General features: G+C 39.9%; 1 protein-coding gene across 17 annotated transcripts in view; it reads right to left on the bottom strand.

Annotated features, from left to right (window-relative positions):
- LOC128019527 (E3 ubiquitin-protein ligase MYCBP2) overlaps window positions 1–18,898 on the bottom strand; it is an 87,407-nt gene that overhangs the window by 46,929 nt on the left and 21,580 nt on the right. For 13 of the 17 annotated variants that reach the window (XM_052605549.1, XM_052605550.1, XM_052605552.1 and 10 more), the window contains exons 10-30: window positions 18,165–18,303; window positions 17,971–18,047; window positions 16,541–16,745; window positions 16,286–16,450; window positions 15,036–15,194; window positions 14,531–14,735; window positions 12,976–13,121; window positions 12,500–12,610; window positions 10,399–10,497; window positions 8,336–8,455; window positions 8,091–8,172; window positions 7,244–7,361; window positions 6,916–7,120; window positions 6,673–6,826; window positions 6,352–6,524; window positions 5,311–5,436; window positions 4,918–5,045; window positions 4,736–4,827; window positions 2,793–2,927; window positions 2,637–2,720; window positions 2,456–2,552 (exon numbers count right to left, since the gene is read on the bottom strand). In XM_052605549.1, coding sequence (XP_052461509.1) covers window positions 2,456–2,552; window positions 2,637–2,720; window positions 2,793–2,927; window positions 4,736–4,827; window positions 4,918–5,045; window positions 5,311–5,436; window positions 6,352–6,524; window positions 6,673–6,826; window positions 6,916–7,120; window positions 7,244–7,361; window positions 8,091–8,172; window positions 8,336–8,455; window positions 10,399–10,497; window positions 12,500–12,610; window positions 12,976–13,121; window positions 14,531–14,735; window positions 15,036–15,194; window positions 16,286–16,450; window positions 16,541–16,745; window positions 17,971–18,047; window positions 18,165–18,303 — 2,820 coding nt within the window. The remainder of the gene's footprint in view (window positions 1–2,455; window positions 2,553–2,636; window positions 2,721–2,792; window positions 2,928–4,735; window positions 4,828–4,917; window positions 5,046–5,310; window positions 5,437–6,351; window positions 6,525–6,672; window positions 6,827–6,915; window positions 7,121–7,243; window positions 7,362–8,090; window positions 8,173–8,335; window positions 8,456–10,398; window positions 10,498–12,499; window positions 12,611–12,975; window positions 13,122–14,530; window positions 14,736–15,035; window positions 15,195–16,285; window positions 16,451–16,540; window positions 16,746–17,970; window positions 18,048–18,164; window positions 18,304–18,898) is intronic. The other 4 variants (XM_052605551.1, XM_052605566.1, XM_052605554.1 and 1 more) reach the window with 3 other exon arrangements.

The following is an 18,898-nucleotide window of genomic DNA, read 5'->3' as shown; positions in this document are numbered from 1 at the left end:
ATGGAGGCAATCAGCCTGTGGCACTGCTGAGGTGTTATGGAGGCCCAGGATGCTTCGATAGCGGCCTTAAGCTCATCCAGAGTGTTGGGTCTTGCGTCTCTCAACTTTCTCTTCACAATATCCCACAGATTCTCTATGGGGTTCAGGTCAGGAGAGCTGGCAGGCCAATTGAGCACATTAATACCATGGTCACTAAACCATTTACCAGTGGTTTTGGCACTGTAAGCAGGTGCCAGGTCGTGCTGAAAAACGAAATCTTCATCTCCATAAAGCTTTTCAGCAGATGGAAGCATGAAGTGCTCCAAAATCTCCTGATAGCTAGCTGCATTGACGCTGCCCTTGATAAAACACAGTGGACCAACACCAGCAGCTGACATGGCACCCCAGACCATCACTGACTGTGGGTACTTGACACTGGACTTCAAGCATTTTGGCATTTCCTTCTCCATAGTCTTCCTCCAGACTCTGGCACCTTGATTTCCGAATGACATGCAAAATTTGCTTTCATCCGAAAAAAGTACTTTGGACCACTGAACAACAGTCCAGTGCTGCACCTCTGTAGCTCATTTCCTGCACATGCCTGTGCACGGTGGCTCTGGATGTTTCTATTCCAAACTCAGTCCACAATCTTTCTCAGGGTCTGGTCACCTCTTCTCGTTGTGCAGCATTTTTTGCCACACTTTTTCCCTCCCACAGACTTCCCACTGAGGTGCCTTGATACAGCACTCTGGGAACAGCTTATTCGTTCAGAAATTTCTTTCTGTGTCTTACCCTCTCGCTTGAGGGTGTCAATGATGGCCTTCTGGACAGCAGTCAGGTCGGCAGTCTTACCCATGATTGCGGTTTTGAGTAATTAACCAGGCTGGGAGTTTTTAAAAGCCTCAGGAATCTTTTGCAGGTGTTTAGAGTTAATTAGTTGATTCAGATGATTAGGTTAATAGGTCGTTTAGAGAACCTTTTTTTTTGAGATAGGAATTTTGGGTTTTCATGAGCTGTATGGCAATATCATCAGTATTAAAACAATAAAAGACCTGAAATATTTCAGTTGGTGTGCAATGAATCTAAAATATATGAAAGTAAAATTTTTATCATTACATTATGGAAAATAATTAACTTTTATCACAATATGCTAATTTTTTTGAGAAGGACCTGTATGTATGTATGTATGTATGTATGTATATATATATATATATATATATATAAAAAATTACATTCAAAACTGCCCTCAAGAATTGCAGCCTTTTAATTCACCTTTAAAATGAAGACCTCATACAAAATATCAGACAATCATTTTAATTAATTAATTCACTTAGCTCTTAGAAATCTTATATTTGTAAGTTTTCAAGATTTTCCAAAAAACATTAAAGGGGGGGGGGTGAAATGCTATTTCATGCATACTGAGTTTTTTACACTGTTAAAGAGTTGGATTCCCATGCTAAACATGGACAAAGTTTCAAAAATTAAGTTGTACGTTTGAAGGAGTATTTCTGTTCCAAAAATACTCCTTCCGGTTTGCGAGAGCGAGAGCGTCGCGAAATATCACAAAAGAAGTGTGTTTTTGGTTGCCAGGGCAAGACAACCCTGCACAGATTACCAAAGAAAAAACAGCATTAAGGGACCAGTGGATGGAGTTTATTTTTACAGAGCATCAACGGAGTTGTGCGAGTGTTTGTGTTTGTTCCCTGCATTTCGAAAATGCTTGTTTTACAAACAAGGCCCAGTTTGAAAACGGATTTGCACATCGTTTATTTCTTAAGGATAATGCAGTTCCAACGAAAAAGGGTCACGATCGTGTGTTGGATCCGCAGGCGGTGAGTAAAACTGCTTAAAATATCTCTGCCTCCTTGTTAGTGCGTCCGCCTCCCATCGGAGACCCGAATTCGAGCCCCGCTCGGAGCGAGTCGTTGCTGCTGCTGCTCTCGTTCAGTTTCAGCCTCAGGATCTGATTCTGGATCATAAATTAACGGCTGACTGTTAGCCATGGTTTGTTTTGGATGATGGTTTTGTCCTCGTGATAATGTCACAGCTTCCAAACGCTCTCAACGCAAAAGCCTACTGGCGCTCGTGATTCTTTAGCTCCGCCCACACGTCACGCCTCCAGCTGGTCGTGTTTTTCCGGGAAAAATCGGTACAGACTATCTTTCTCTTATGAATATAATAAAACTAAAGACTTTTTGGAGTTATGAAGGATGCAGTACTACTCTATAGGTACTCAAGATTAACAGGATATTGAGTGAAAACGAGCATTTCACCCCCCCTTTAAAACAAATTTCAGCAAAACTTGGATTCAGTAACTTAAAGTAATTATCAATTTAAAAGTACTTTCCGTACACTCTGTACCCTGTATTTTCATATCAATTGCATTGTATATTATTAGACCTGAAAATAATAATAATAACACCATAAGCTTCACGTTATTGTCCCATGAGCAGTCAGTATGTTTTTGTACACGTACCACAGACACGGTCCTGGCGAAAGAACGCTTGAGGATGTGCACTGGCTCACTGGTCTGCTGCTTTCCTTTGGATGCGTTACCATCATTAGAGGGCAACCTGGAAAATCACGACCAAACGGGCATGAGAAAGAAAGAATACACCGGATACACCGAAAGTACAGAACTAAAATTCCCCGTGTACCTGTACAGCAGCTGAGGTATCTGTCCAGCATTCACATCAGTACCGTTGTTTGATTTCTTTGAGCTCTTGAACTGAAAGACCACTCTGCAGGAGAGAGTTCACAATCATGATCATGCTGTACTGATCACACAATCACAGTAATGCGCGTGTCTGTACCCGTCATCAGTGGTGATGGTGGCCTGGCCGTGGGAGCCGCAGTCACTGCTGGGTCCAGACACACGAGCCCACGCCACATACCACCAGCCCAGCTGCAGCAGCACGGGCTCATCGAACATCATGGCATACTTCTCCCTGCACACACCAAACAAAGGGTCACAAATAACCACAGCAGTCTTTACAAGCCATTTGTGATCAGCTAGTGTCTTCGTGATTTTTAGTGGATGAACAAAGTCAGATCTCCTCAGACAAGTGTCCTATTAGAGTAACAACAGATGTAGCTCAGCATGATCAAATGTTTAACAAATGCACACACACACACAAACACACATACACACACACACACACACACACAGTGTCAGCATTCAATTAGTATTTATTTTGGACAGAATATATAGAATCTAAAACTTAAGTCCTAAAAATATAAATATAATAGCAATAAAGATGAAACACTTTAGGTAACACCTATTAGTTGCTTATTAGCATGCATATAACTAGATTACTAGCCATGTATTAGTGCTAATTAAGAACATATTAATGCCTTATTCTACATCCCTTATCCTACTCAATACCTAAACCTAACAACTACCTTACTAACTATTAATAAGAATTTATTAAGAGAAATGTCGTAGTTAAAAGTTAGCAAGTGTTACCTATTCTAAAGTGTTACCGAAAATAACTTATAAAAATATCTATTATAGAAACTACTGTATTACACTTGTTTATTAAGTGTTTATTACGCATCTCAGAGGCACTATAAATAGTAAATACTATGCAAAAATTACAGTTATGAAAACTACAACAAAATATAAATACTACTCCAATATTTATTTTAAAATTGACTAAAAATAAACTAATAACAATGACAAAAACCATACTGCAAAAATACCAAAATATAAACTAAAATAAAAGCAAATATATATAAATACTTAGGATTACTTTGGATGTATACCAGGTACAGGACATTTTCTCAAGGAAATAAAAACCTCTCAACTTAAGCTGTAAAGTATACCTGAGAGTCAATAATAATAAAGAAGGTTGAAATTTGCTGATTTGTATACAAACACTTAAAATATACTGTGCTTGTGATATTAAAGTTATAATACTACTTTTAACTTTCAACATAATTATATTACATTTAAATGATGGTTGTCACAAAAGCCTGACGGATTTATTTTAATCAAATTAAATATTGAAAAACTGTATAAAAGAAAAATTTATGAATATGTTATATGGGGCATATTTAGCAAAATGATCCTCTCTAGAGTTAATTTTTCTGGCTGACTAATGAGTTACCGAATGTGTTTTTCTGTGGTAAATATGACGTTATGTAACACATTTTTACAAGCTATTGTTGTCTTTCCGCTGTTGAAACACTGACTGAGCGATTACATGAAACAGGATACTGATTCAGTAAGTTGTACTCTCTCTTTGAACATACCTGCAGATGTTCATTCATGTTTATTTCATGCTGCAACCGATATTAAAGCGGAGGAGATGATCAGCTCGTGCTATATCTGTCACTCAACATCAAACAGTGCCAAAACGCCATTTCATATTTGAATAGTTATAAAAAGGACAGAATTAGAAATCTCAGACTTTGTTTCATATCAAAAGTAACAAACAACAAAGCTTATTGCAATTTACTGGATGGGATGCGCGCTACAATGCACCCTTCATAATTTGACAGACTAGACTAATTGATTTTTGGGATTTATGATTTGATCTAGTTTCATAAAAATGAGAATTGATTTTTTACCCAGCCCTAATAAATACTACACTAGTGGATGAATAACAAACTTGCTGATATTATATATATATATATGTGTGTGTGTGTGTCTGTTTACATGCACATAATTATAGCAGTTATCCTGCACTCAACCAGCACTCTTAAAATAATGAAATGATATTGTTTTGGATGGTATAGATGTGTATAGCCATACCGAGCAGCACAGTCATATGCCAGGACATCAGTCTCGGCCAGCAGGTCTCCATCAGTCTCATGATCTCCTCCATCTGGTCCCAGCTCAAACAGCTGCAGACAAAATCACAGCTCTCAATCCCAAACCAAAAACCATCACGCTCGCGAGGAATCAAGTGGGCTGATACTTAGATAGCACCTGACCTTGATTTTTGCAGTGTACTCCCCTCGGCCACCAAACAGACCCAGACCCCCTAACAAGATGTCAGCATCGGCGCAGAAGCGGATGGCCTCCACCGAGTGGGCGGAGTAACCCCAGCCTCCTCCGTGACCTAGAGAAAACATTGAGAAAAAAACAACACATCAATCGAATGCAACCTGACTAAACATTTGACCGCAATTAGCAAACTTTTATTGTGGAGGTTGGCGAGTGGCTCTATTTTCGATCGTAATGGATGCTCCAGGTGCTTACTGACTCACGTAGCTTTTGAATATCAGTTCACATACTGGATATATCGCTCATGTTGCTGGAAGTTTTTATGTGAATGTGCCTGAACAGTCTAAAACTGATTTTGGTGATGTAACAGCTGTACTCACTCTCAAAGCGGTTGACCACGCTGTAGTCCTCTTTAGAGTAGACCTTCATCACAGCCTGAGTCTCTTCCTCAGCACTGGCCACGCCCATCTTCAGCTCCTGCATCGCAGCCAGTGTGTCCAGACACCCTGCACACACACACATCCAAACACAACAGCCCAAGACTAATGAGAGCTCCACGCACAAATGTTCATTTAAGGGTTAGAAGTATAATAAAGTTTCAATCATCCAATAATATCCTTTTTGTAAAGCAAAGATCTTGGTCAAAATAAACTTCACGTCAATGCCACAAAAAAAAAAATCTAAAATACTTTTTGCTGCTCATTATAATTAAAATAATTAAAAACGTGTTATAATTATCAGAATAATGAAATATTATAATTATAATAATTTAAAATAATGTATTTATTCATTATAATAATTAAACACACTATATTAATTTCCGCCACTCATTTGTAATGCTTATACACTTGGATCCATCTGAACAATCTGCAGAGCTCACAGTCAGGAAGAGTTATGGTCTGAAGAAAGAGAATGGCATCTACGCTAACATTAGTCTGTTTCTCTCTTATTCCGAGGTCACCGTAGCCACCAGATCCAGTCTGTCTCCAGATCAGAGAGTCACTAAGTATACTTTCACCATGACTGGATGAGCAAGGTTTCTGAATAGTTAACAGGTGTGGCTGACGTGTAAACATAGGTTATCACATGCTCAAGTGTATTCATTTCTCGTTAAGCTACAAAACTGAGAAAGAGCTGTTTTTGCTGCTTTTTTATTAGTTTTAAGAGAAGTCGTTCTGATGACTTCCCAGTAAAATGATCTCTTATTCTCAAAAGATAAAGGAAAATCTGATTTGACAGACACAAAGCTCAAAGACTGTCCTCTTTCTTAGACAATGCCAGTCAACCAGCTCCATTTCCTCTCTGTACAGCTAGCAAGCTTTGAATGTTCTGCCATCACGTGACTTGGTTTTGAGAGTGCTGTGACCTGCACATTAAACAGCAGTAAGGTGGTGAGTGGCAGTGTCATGCTGTTGTCGTACCCAGGATGTGCAGCGCTCCGTGGGAGCGGGTGGTGGTGGTGTGGGAGCCCGAGGGCAGAGCCAGCTCAGGACTCAGGATGCTGCAGAGGGCCTGGATGTCCGAGGCAGAGGGCACATGGGCGTCTGCTATCACCGCGTTATAGCAGCACATCTCACGTGTGGAAGGAAGAAACCTGGAACAACATGTCATTCATCAGTCAATATAAGACACTAATTATGATTTATAGCAGATGTCAAAACTCTGAGAAAATCTGTAGAGTGTTTTTTTTTTTAGGTGACTTAATCGTAATGGCATTCCGGCTGACTGAGGATGAGCCTCACCTCCAGATGACATCATAAACGGGGTCCAAACAGAGGCCGAAACCCTGGAGATCCTCCTGCTCTGAGTCATTGAAGGTGCGGCAGCTCCCGTCCAGCTTGTTGATCAGCAGACATCTGAAGGGAGGAGGCTCAGATACCGATGTAGGAACCAAACCTAGAGAGAGCAGAATGGGAGGAAACGGTTTAACAGCAGAGACAATGGATAGGGCCTTCTAAACCAGTGAGTCTAACAAGAGAGCGTACCGATGATGTGCTTGCTGGCGAAAATCTCGGAGGTGGCCAGGATGTGGGAGTTGATTAGCGCCTCGTCGATTCTGAGGAAGGTTTGATCACTGCTGGCCCCGATCCATGTGGCTTTTCGACCATACTTGGCGCCGATGTTGGGCATCGGAGAGGGCTTGGCGTTCCAGTAGGGCATGTCTAGGATGGGCCGTCCTAACTGCCCTTTCTGTTGAGACAACATGAGATATATTTTCAGGTTCTTAAGCAGCATGGCCAATAATGGATGGATATATATGAACTTTATTGATCAGAGAACAAGTTCTGCTTTAAGTGGAAACAGCTAACTTACAGAGAAACTCCCGAAGGTAAAGACCTGTCCATCCGTGAGAAGCACTGCAGTGTGGTTACTGCCTGCCGTCACCTGAGTACAGGGGCCGGCCAGAGCTTGCACCAGAGTGGGAGACCCCCTGTGTGTTTGGATTAAAACAAGATAAAAATAATCAGAGGAGCCATGGGTTATTTTTTACATTTTATTTTACAGATTTTATTTATTTTGTTAAATTTGCAATTAATTTTAATTTTAGAACAATTCATTATATATACATATATATATAGAGAGAGAGAGAGAGAGAGAGAGAGAGAGAGAGAAAGGAAAATAAATCATAAAAATAAACAAATAAATAACTAAACGTTCAAATCAAACAATCATTAAAAATGAATGAATGAATAATCATTTATAATAAATATAAAATACATAACTGTATGAATACATAAAATAAATGTAACTACAACAAATAAATACAATAAATAAATTAAATTAAAATATCTTAAATAATAAAAAACAATTAAACTATTAACAAAGTAATATTAAATATGTATTAAATATTATATTAATTAAATATGCTAAAAAAATAAGCAATTAAAAATATATATTTTTAAAAATAGTTAAAATAATTACATAATATATACAGTCATATATAAAAACAAAACAATTAACAATTAAAATGAATCATTAAAATAAATGACAATACTACATGATTTAAACTACATATTTAAAATAAATCTTAAATAAAAATATTTACAATAAATAATTATATTAATAAAATCCAGAAATACATAAAATATACAATTAATTACTTAAATACTAAAAATTATGCAATTAAAATATATTAAACCCCTCATTAAACCTTCATTACCTAGAATTAACATCTCCATGTCCAAGTTGCCCATGCTGTCCATAACCGAAGGTGTAAACATCTCCGTTCTCCATCAACACCACTGCCAAAAAAACAGGTTTACCATTACAAATGGACACATGTCTTCAATTCATTCTTGTCATATCAAAAAACAGGAAAATCAAATATCGACCCAAAGTAATGATGGGGAACATGAACAATGGCTTCCTGTCACATTATCAAGGTCAGATGTGATCTTGACTCACCGGAGTGGTGGAAACCACAGCTGACCTGCACGGCTCGCAGCTCACAGTCGAAGCGTACGGCCCCCGGAGGATATGTAGTGATCTTACTGGCATCTTTGTCCCCGCGTTCACTGCTGCCATCTGTAACAGAACAGAGCGTGAGTCTGGGCGGACGGACGGACGGATGGAGGGTGAAGGGCAGACGAGGACAGCGAGAGATGGAGAGATGGAGCCAGTGAAGCCAGTGAAGCCGGGGCTGTTAACGTCCAGGGAAGAGAAATGACCTGCTGCCTCAGAGGAAAGGAGAAAAACAGAGGAGGAATGAGATATTGGCATGCGAGGCAGAACAGAACAAAGCAGAGAAGATAAACTGAGTGGGAAGTTGTGATTGTATACAACCTTGAACACTCTCGATCAAGGGTTAATAAAAGAGATTAGGCATTGATCCGTGGCACCAATCCAAAGAGGGAACAGAGCAAAAGTGGGCAGATTAAAATAGAGTAGATCAGAGCTGTCACTTTTCGTTCGAAAATTGGACCAACCAAAAAAAGTTTCGAAAACGAAAATAGGGAATCGATTTTAACCAAATGTGTACAATATTGATTTTAAAATATATAAATGTAACAAAACTCACAAACAAGCAGAAAAAGAAGACAGCTAGACAGAAAATACCCAGCAATTTTACGCGCCTATAGTTTCACGGTTTCAATCGCTGCATCTAGTGTTTTGCAAAGAAAATGGAGGATAACGGCAATAAGCCTGTGCAACACGAGAGACGAGTGATAACCCCGAATAACTTAAGGAGTTCGATATGGAAGCACGTCGGGCTTCGGACTGAAAATCGAAATATGAAGTAGTACAAAGTGGTATGCAAACTGTGCGATCGTGAGTTCCCATATCACAGCAGTAATACCCCTGTGAGTGGCAATATACAGCTTCATCATCCAGATGAATATAAAGACCTAGAGCGGGAAGAGCCACCTGCTAAACAACTAAAACTGACTAACTAACGGACGAACTAGGGCTGTCACAGTATACCAGTATGGACAGTAATTGTGATTGGGTACAAAATTAAATACTGATATCTTGTTAATTCTACACACATTATTTATATTATTGAATTTATTTAAATGTATACTATATTAATAATCATTAATGCACTGGCCAAATATTCAGATAGAGATTCAGCATGGCTCTTATTTCAATGTTTCTAAAAATAACTACAAAGCACACTGTTCTATTTATATTGGCCATGCACTAGGATTTATTTTAAGCCCTTGTGAAAACAAAACTTGACACAAAATGATAACAGATTGAGATGCGTTTTGCTATTTTAAGCAGAGACACCACATTAGGCCACATATTTCCCTAAAACAGTTAACACAGTGTGACAAGTCTCTAGTCCCACTCCAGTTGAGAAAAAAGAGCTGTGATTTATTTTATAGTGATATTTTTTAACAGACAGTAGGATCTTATTGTTTAACATAGGATAAATCCAAGGATAGATCCCACTTCTGACAGACATATCCTTTTGGGGGAAGTCGTGGCTTTTGGGGGAAGTCGAAAGGTTGTGAGTTCGAGTCCCGGGCCGGCAGGAATTGTGGGTGGGGGGAGTGCATGTACAGTTCTCTCTCCACCTTCAGTACCATGACTTAGGTGCCCTTGAGCAAGGCATCGAACCCCCAACTGCTCCCCGGGCGCCGCAGCATAAATGGCTGCCCACTGCTCCGGGTGTGTGTTCACAGTGTGTGTGTGTGTGTGTGTGTGTTCACTGCTCTGTGAGTGTGCACTTCGGATGGGTTAAATGCAGAGCACAAATTCTGAGTATGGGACACCATACTTGGCTGAATGTCACTTCACTTTACTTTCAACAAAGCAATGAACACAGCATACAACATATGGCCAATTGACTATCATGTTAGAACAGAAAAGAGGTCGTTCTTCATTCTTTCACCAGAGAGACAGAGGAAGAGATGCAGACAGAGAGAAGGGTAACTGTGTCCAGAGAAAGCTGGAAGAGGCGGTAAAGTAGAGTTTGTTGAAGGAAGGGAGAGAGAGGGGCATCATGGGGCTCCAGGTGGTACCTTTGAGTTTCTCCCGCATTAGCTTAAAGGCCTGAAGGGGTCTTAGTCTGGCTAGCACCTGCTCACGCATAAAATGGGGACCAGGGAAAACAAGGGGGCCTATGGGGGGAAAGAGAAACTTTCACATGCATGGGGCAAAGGATCTCACAAATGGAAAATAAATAGGGATGCAGCGATACCATTTATTTATTTATTTTTCAGAACTGATCCAATCCCAAAGATTAGAGTTAAAGGGTTACACCACCCTAAAATGAATATTTTGTAATTAATCACTTACCCCCATGTCGTTCCAAACCCGTAAAAGCTTTGTCATCCTCAGAACACAATTTAAGATATTTCGGATGAAATCCAGAACCATTCTGACTGCCAAGTAAATAACAGCGTCAAGGTCCAGAAAAGGTATGAAAGACATCATCAGAATACTCCATCAGACGTGCAATCTGGCTTATACGAAGCAACAGGAACACTTTTTGTAAGCGAAGAAAACAAAAGTAACAATTTAATTCAATAATTCCTTTGTCGACGGTCTCCTCTGTGTCTCTCCATATCACAGTATACTGCGTATGCTCTTCTGTGTCAGCTGCGCCACAACGGGAAGTCGTGGCCTAATGGTTAGAGAGTCGAACTCCCAATCGAAGGGTCGTGAGTTCGAGTCCCGGGCCGGCAGGAATTGTGGGTGGGGGGAGTGCATGTACAGTTCTCTCTCCACCTTCAATACCACGACTTAGGTGCCCTTGAGCAAGGCACTGAACCCCCAACTGCTCCCCGGGCGCCGCAGCATAAATGGCTGCCCACTGCTCCGGGTGTGTGTTCACAGTGTGTGTGTGTGTTTTCACTGCTCTGTGTGAGTGCACTTCGGATGGGTTAAATGCAGAGCATGAATTCTGAGTATGGGTCACTTGGTATGACCCATACTTGACATTCAGCCAAGTATGGGTCATACTTGGCTGAATGTCACTTCACTCACAAGGATGTGCTGTTTTCTTTCAGATAAATGCTAAATACACGTAGAAACAGCGCATCACAGAAGAGCATACGCAGCATACGGTGATAAGGAGAGACACAGAGACTGCTGACAAAGGAATTGTTAAATAAAGTGAATATTTTTGTTTTCTTCGCTTACAAAAAGTATTGTCGTCGCTTCATAACATTACGGTTCAATCACTGATGTAAGATGGAGTATTCTGATGATGTCTTTCATACTTTTCTGGACTTTGACACTACTTGGCAGTCAATGGGGCAGTCTCAAGCCTCCAGGTTTTCATCTAAAATATCTTAAATTGTGTTTTGAAGACGAATTAAGCTTTTACAGGTTTGGAACGACATGGGGGTAAGTGATTAATGACAAAAAAATTTCATTTTCATATTCCTTTAATGTGAACTTGAGACCACTTTATTTACCTGTACCAAACATTAAACTATGGAACAGCTTCAGAAGACTTGGAATATAGTGCATGAAAACTTTCTTTATAATGTTTTTGTGCCTTTCATGGGGCTTAACAATACCACACAATCCAGCCAAGTTTGGCTGTATCGGATCGGTGCACCCCTAAAAATAAAACATGGTATATAACACATGGTATAATATGAGAACACAAGCAAGAAGGGAACATCCACAAGCAACCCACTCCCAGAGGAAAAAAGCACATGTGAGGTAGAAGGGAATGCCGACAGTCTGGATGATCAGTCCACTTTGGAGTATTATTAAACCCAGAGGAACATTTTATGGGAGATGTATGATGTGCTCATAATCAAGTATGTATATGACAGAGTGAACTGGAGAATGGATTATGGATATTTTTACCAGAGACTTCTAATAAGGTGATGAGGAATCTGAGTGATGATGTAAGTAATCCATCAAATCATCATTTGCAATTAAATTCAATATCAATCAGTTTACTAAAACAGTTTTATGGAAATGCTCCAGTGCCCTTTTTGCTACTGAAGTTGCTAAATTCATCTCAAATATTGTAAAGATCCACATATCGGACAGCTCTGGCTTTACATAGTAAAGCTGCATCATAGTGGAGTAGTATGTTTGTGCGGCACACGTGTGAGGTGTCTGGGTTTATCGTGGGGTCCGGTCATGTACTGCTCATACCTCGGCCCTCTTCCAGCCGGTGCCGGCGGTTGATGCGCTGTCTCTTCTCCTCCTGCCGAATCTGGGTGTGCTCCTCTATATTGACGCCTGGGGGAGGAGGGACAGGCACAGCTAAAATAACAGAGGTCCAGCACAGACGGGGCCAAAGGAGGAGACAAATGAGAAACAACACAGGCGGGTGAATGATGAGCATGAGACGCAACACAAGACAGTGAGAGACAAGAGCAGAGAGATGATCTAAACAAAACACTAACACAGTGCTGCTTCACTAGGCCAATATACAGAGACGACACTGATCTGCATTAGGACTGCGCAGAATAACTATATACCACATGAACTAACTGTCCCTAAGCTGGATATCATATGCATGCAGACAGTATGGTTGAACATGACATGAACGTGGAGCGCTGACAGGAAAGCGATGTGATTTGATGGCTATGGAACTGTAGTAAATGTGATGGATGACACTTCAATACCTAACAGCAGGTCGAGCGGTATCATTTCCTTCACAGCATCAAAGATTCCTCTCTGTCTGGCCTCCTGACCATCCAGCTCTCTGGCACAAGCCTTACAGCAGCCACATGACGAACATCCCGACTCACCAGAGCCGCAGCCACAAATCCTGCAGAGGACAGACACAAAGAAACCCATGAGGGCTAGCACTGATGCAATGGACTGCAGTAGTGCATCGTTTAATCCATATACAGAATCATAAACATCAGAAGTAGAAAGTAACTAATTACAGCAACTCCCATTACAATAAAAAGTACATTTTTCAATATTTTTCTACTTTTTATAAGTAGATTTTTTTTTTTTTTTTTTAATTGTGGAATGTTTGATTTTTACTTAAGTTCTTTAAAAACAGAGTATTCATCTTCGCTAGATTAATTTTTCACAAAAAGACATAACATGCCTACGGTAAATAAATGTTCTAAACCTATGCAATGAAATATAATATTTAGCAAAATTTGCAAGAAACAAAATTGTCTAAAATTTAAATACTGTTGTGCTATCTTAATTTACTATGTACACTATTTGGTAGATCAGTTTTTTTGGTTTCTTAATAGGGCTTTGAAGAACAGTAGGATAAAAGTCTTTTTTTTATGATTTGAGATATTTAGCAATACATCAATGGACCTTCTTCAGTGAATGGGTGCCGTCAGAATGAGTAATAATTAACATGACTCCAATCCATTTCAATGTCTTGAAAGCAAAAAGCTGCACGATTATAATAAACAAATCCATTATTAAGGTGTTTTAACTTTAAATTGCCGGCACCCATTCACTGCTGAGGATCCAGAAGCAAGCAAGCAAGGAAGTGCCAAATTTCTCAAAATCTGATTTGAAAAAGAAATAAACTCATTTACATCTCGGACGTCCTGGGGGTGAGCACATTTCAGCAAATCTCCATTTTTCGGTGAACTATTACTTTAAATAATGAGCTAATAGCTTTCAAGAGCTACCTGGTAGATTACTTTTTTACTTACACCTGAGTCACATAATCTTTCAGCAATTTTACATGAATTCAAGTGTAAAGGTGTCTTTCACCCAAGCAAAAATTGTGGTAAATATCTGGAGCTGACATGCAGACTCAAACCTGTCACCAGGATCAGGCCCTAAAGCTCAACATACATGTGCTACATCGCTTGCTATTTATTTACATTCTAAAACATTCATAACTGAGAATGCTGAACATTTAAACAACCAGTTAGCAGTCTATAAATTAAAAGAAAAAAAAAAGATAAATGAATCACTTTTCTATTACTGTTCTTTACATTTAAAAATAACTAGATTTTTAGTTGACAATTTCATTTGATTTATTTGTACATTTGAAATTTTTTATATGCAAAAGGCCTGTTAAAAAAAAAAAAAAAACACAGTTTTGACATGTATCTGATTCTGGAGCTGTATAATCGAGATGATCTGTGTAAAACATGTGGGGTTTGGTCTGTAGAAATCATTGTGTGTGTGTGTGTGTGTGTGTGTGTGTGTGTGTGTGTGTGTGTGTGTGTGTGGTTTGGCTTCTCTCACCCTCCTGGCGCTCTGTCTGGTCTGCCGCTGCTCACACAGCTGGCTCCGTACCCGGTGCAGTCTCCACACACGGTGCACACCATACACTGGTCCAGCTTCCACTTGTGCATTCCTGGCTGACACATCATAGATTTCTCCTCCTTCTCATCCAGCTCATCCTCCAAGTCCTCGTCCATTGCGGTGGCCATGTTCTCCACTCCGAAAGCTACGGCAGGAAAACATCCAATCACAAACACAGCTGATCACACCGCCAGTGAATAATCACAGCATGACCCAGCCAACTGAGGAACATTTAGAAGATCTGCTATGGTGCAGTAGAATGCAGTAGAAATACTAGCCTTTTTCCCCCTCATGTTTTGGTGAAGAAGCTCCATATAAAGATCAGGAAGAAGGACCTAGCTAGCACTCTATTTGGTGTAATTTTCTGAAGATGGTCAGGAATATTAAGGGCCTTTGCTAATGAATAATTTGATGTTTGGTGTGCAAAGCGTTTAAAGGCTCTCACCTTTCCCTGCCTGGCCCATGGCTCCAGTGTCTCGGCCACACTGCCCCTTGTTGTTCACTCCAAATGTCCACACCTCCCCGCTCTTGGTCAGGACACAGGTGTGAGCTTTTCCCATGGCTACCTGAGTTACAAAGTGTCCCTTCAGATCGGACACCTGACCTGTGATGATGAGGAGGGAAGTTTAATATAAAAGAGCACTGAAGCATTTTTAGATTAACCTAATTGGTTACAATTCTGTATACTGCAGTCAGAGACAATGCACCCATCTTAACTGTGTTTAAATACTTCATGCTAAATATAGAGCCAAGTGATTTCTGTGATGTGGAAAATAGAGACCGAAATACAGAATCCAGTCATAAAAATAGAATTTACAATAAAGAAAATGTTGGTTTAACTTAAAGAGATTGTGACATAAATATATTACTCTTATACAGTAGAAAGTAACAGTAGAAAGTACTTCAGTAATAATAATAATTAATTCAAATATAATTCTTAAACTTTTAGAAATCGCAAAATTTTTCTAGCAAGTTTTAAATTTAAGTTGTGCAGCACTGTTTGTCCAAAAATGAATGGAACCGTTACGTTTTTATTTGACTTCATTCAAAAAAAAAAAAAAAAAAAAACTATTAAACTGTTAATGTTGTATGTCTTCATTTGATTACCACCATTTTTGATAATCAATTTGTATTAAATCATTATTCCAGAAAAACACACCAATTCTGAAAAGATCAAACATTTCATAGGGTGCTATTATTGTAAAATATTTAATAAATTATTAAATTGCTAAAGTTTTCTGAATTCAGTTGATTAGAAATGCTTTATGACTATTAACATTTATTTACACCACCAAAATGGAACGCAGCAAAATTAAAATGGAAAACACAATATTCGGGGAAAATTCTAAGGAATTTGAGAAAAAATATAACTGCTTTTATTTGGGCTTAAAATGTATTTATTTTTTAATTTATATTATATTTATATTTCATAGGGGCCCCTAAGTCAAATGCACACAGTTTGATGTTTGAATATGGTCACCATGCACTAATCGATGATGATGATGGTATTTGAATATTTTGAAACATGCAGATATGGTGTTTTCTAAATATGTCCCCCTTTTGTGAATGTGAGGCATTTAATGGCTCCAAATAATCTCTTCCACAGGAGACCGATACATGATTTAACAGACAGCATTTAACAGGCCATCATTTCATCGCTGCCAGCATCACGAGCCTCTGGCAGGTGACACTTACTGGTACTGTCGCTGTAAACGGCATCCTTGCCAAACATGTAGAGCTCTCCATCTTTAGTGACGATGCTGCTACTGCCGTTGTTGCAGGCCGTGTAGATGGCCGTCTTGGTCTCGAGTTTGATCATCTTCTTGGGTTTGTAGGGCTTTGGCTGTCTCCTGCTCTTTGCTAAAGACAGACACCATCACAAGCGGTTGATCTACATGCAAAAACGTCATCTCAGATCAAGTATGTACAGGATAATTATTTCCGTCATACTTGACTCTCCGTCCTCCCCTTTGCTGGCGGAGCCCGTGAAGAAGACGCTCCCATCCTCCGCCACCAGCAGGGCGTGGGAGCCGTCATGGCCCACCGAGAACTGCACAATCTTGGGCGACTTAGTTACTGGCAGCTCCACCCACTTCCCAGCCGACGGGCCGCCCTGCTTGATACCGAGGCTCTGATACTTTCCGGTATAGTAGATCTGCATCAGAGGAGAGGAAGTCAATCCTGTTTAAGTCTCCCTTGCGTGTTATTAATTCTGCGCACAACAGCCTCAACAAATACCTCGGTCACACACTGAAAGATCCTGCAGATCTTGAAACTAAACTGTGTCATGTGAGAAGCTAATACTGTACTTCTGGGATGGAAAACACAATAACTACAATCAAAGATGACAGAAAACACACATCAGCACTTCTGCACTCCTTCTTTTATATTACATGCCACTGCGTTCATTAAGAAAGTTGCCCAGTCATGACTGTTTTAATGCTGCACTCACTGGACAGTCTCCAGATAAGAGCTTAGTCTTACAGAATGATAAACCTAGAGCAGCTCTCCTATCTGGCACACACTCACCGCTCCTCTCTTAAACACACTCCATCACTTCACATAATGAGACACACCCAGAGTCCATATTTAACTTTCTGCCACACCTGACAACGGCAGGTCAACGGAGATAATAAACCATCCGTACATTTTGAACCAACATTTTTTTAACAAAGCATTTTTTTTTTTTTTTACAATTCCTAATCAAGTTACTGCCAGATGGCTAAACTGTTTTATGTACTTGCCAAAGCTGATTTGCACTTGCATTTAGTGCTCATTGCGTGTCAGTTTTGGATCCGCTCCCCTGTATTTGTACTGTGTTAGTATCACGTGTAAATGCACACACGCTGGGCTTGCTTTGGCCTCTCAAAGGCTCCAGCCTCACCGCTCAACTGGAAGGGTAGAATAATCAAATTACTTCCAGTTATTTAAGCATGTGTGTGGCTCTACAGGCTGCCCTTCTCTGCTGCTGCTGTTTCTTTCACACCAGACAGCATCACTGCCATGAGTGAGCCCTGCCTGCAAGACCTAGTGTGAACCTCACACACTTCCTCACTCACGCAACCTCCATCTGATGTAGATTTGAGATTAAGATTATGAAATAAATGTGCATATTTAATGGCCAGATGATTGCGCACTAGTTGATTTTATTAAGGACTGTGCTTCAGTGCTCTTTTATCAAAGAGTAAACAAAGATACACACACAGACAACACACATTACAAGTTGTACTTAATACAAAACATCTGCTTTATCTTTACTTCTAAGCTGATGCTGTAATAATGCAAGACAGTAGCACTTCCACCACCACATGAAAAACTGTGTTCAGATTCTGTTCAACACTTATGCAGAGAAACAGAGGAATATAGAGAGGTATGTCTACCTTCCCAGATGCCGTTTTCATCAAAGCAAACTCTCTGCCAGCTGCAATCAGGGCTGCTTCCTCATCAAACCCTGTGCCTGAGGACACAAACACATTGCAAAAGAGACAACCCCAAGTTAATTCTCGTACGCGTACTTCCTCTTAAACACTGATGTGCATGCATAGACGTGTGTGCACTGAAGCACTGCTCTCACTGATGATATGAAGGTCTTTCTCCAGGTCAAAGAGGGAGATGCCACAGGCATGAAGACACTTCCTGGCCAGTTTGAGCTGCAGTTCCTGCTGTAGGGCCGGGTCTGAGCTGGTGGCGTAGATCCGCACCACAAAGCCATCCTAAATAAACCCAAACATATACACAAAAACATACAAGCTACATTGAATCGGTTCATCATTTCAAGCAATCATATCTCTTCAGGAGGTTCAAATGGATTAAACAAGAAAACTGCTGGACTCATAGAGATTATCCGTAACTTTCGATGGAGATACAGAAATCTCTTTAATTAAAAATATCTTCACTTGTTTTTAAAAGTTTTGTTGGTTTGAAACGACATGTAGGTAAAGGTCTGCAATCTTGTGGTAATGTACTGACTGCATATGTTCACATTTATTTATTTTTTATTATTACAAACAGAAGCCTAGTGTCAATTTCCTGTTTGTTAGGATAAAGACAGAAGTTCAGCATGTTTAAAGTCTAGTGTGACTGCGTCTTAATTAGTGGTCGACCGATATATCGGTAAAAGTCCCGCCTCAAACACATCGGCTGAGCAAAAAAACGTATCGGCCAATGCTGATATTTGAAAAAATGCCAATTATCAGCATTGGCCGATACGTTTTTTTGCTCAGCCGATGTGTTTGAGGCGGGACTTTTATTTTGACAGCGTTGAGAGCGGCAGCGCCTTGTCACACAGTGCTCACACTCTCTCTTTTG

This window comes from Carassius gibelio, chromosome A9 (genome assembly GCF_023724105.1).
Source record: "Carassius gibelio isolate Cgi1373 ecotype wild population from Czech Republic chromosome A9, carGib1.2-hapl.c, whole genome shotgun sequence".
NCBI classification, from domain to species: Eukaryota; Metazoa; Chordata; class Actinopteri; order Cypriniformes; family Cyprinidae; genus Carassius; species Carassius gibelio.
The sequence above is the reverse complement of the archived record's forward strand: the minus strand, read 5'-3'. Positions and strand labels throughout refer to the sequence as shown.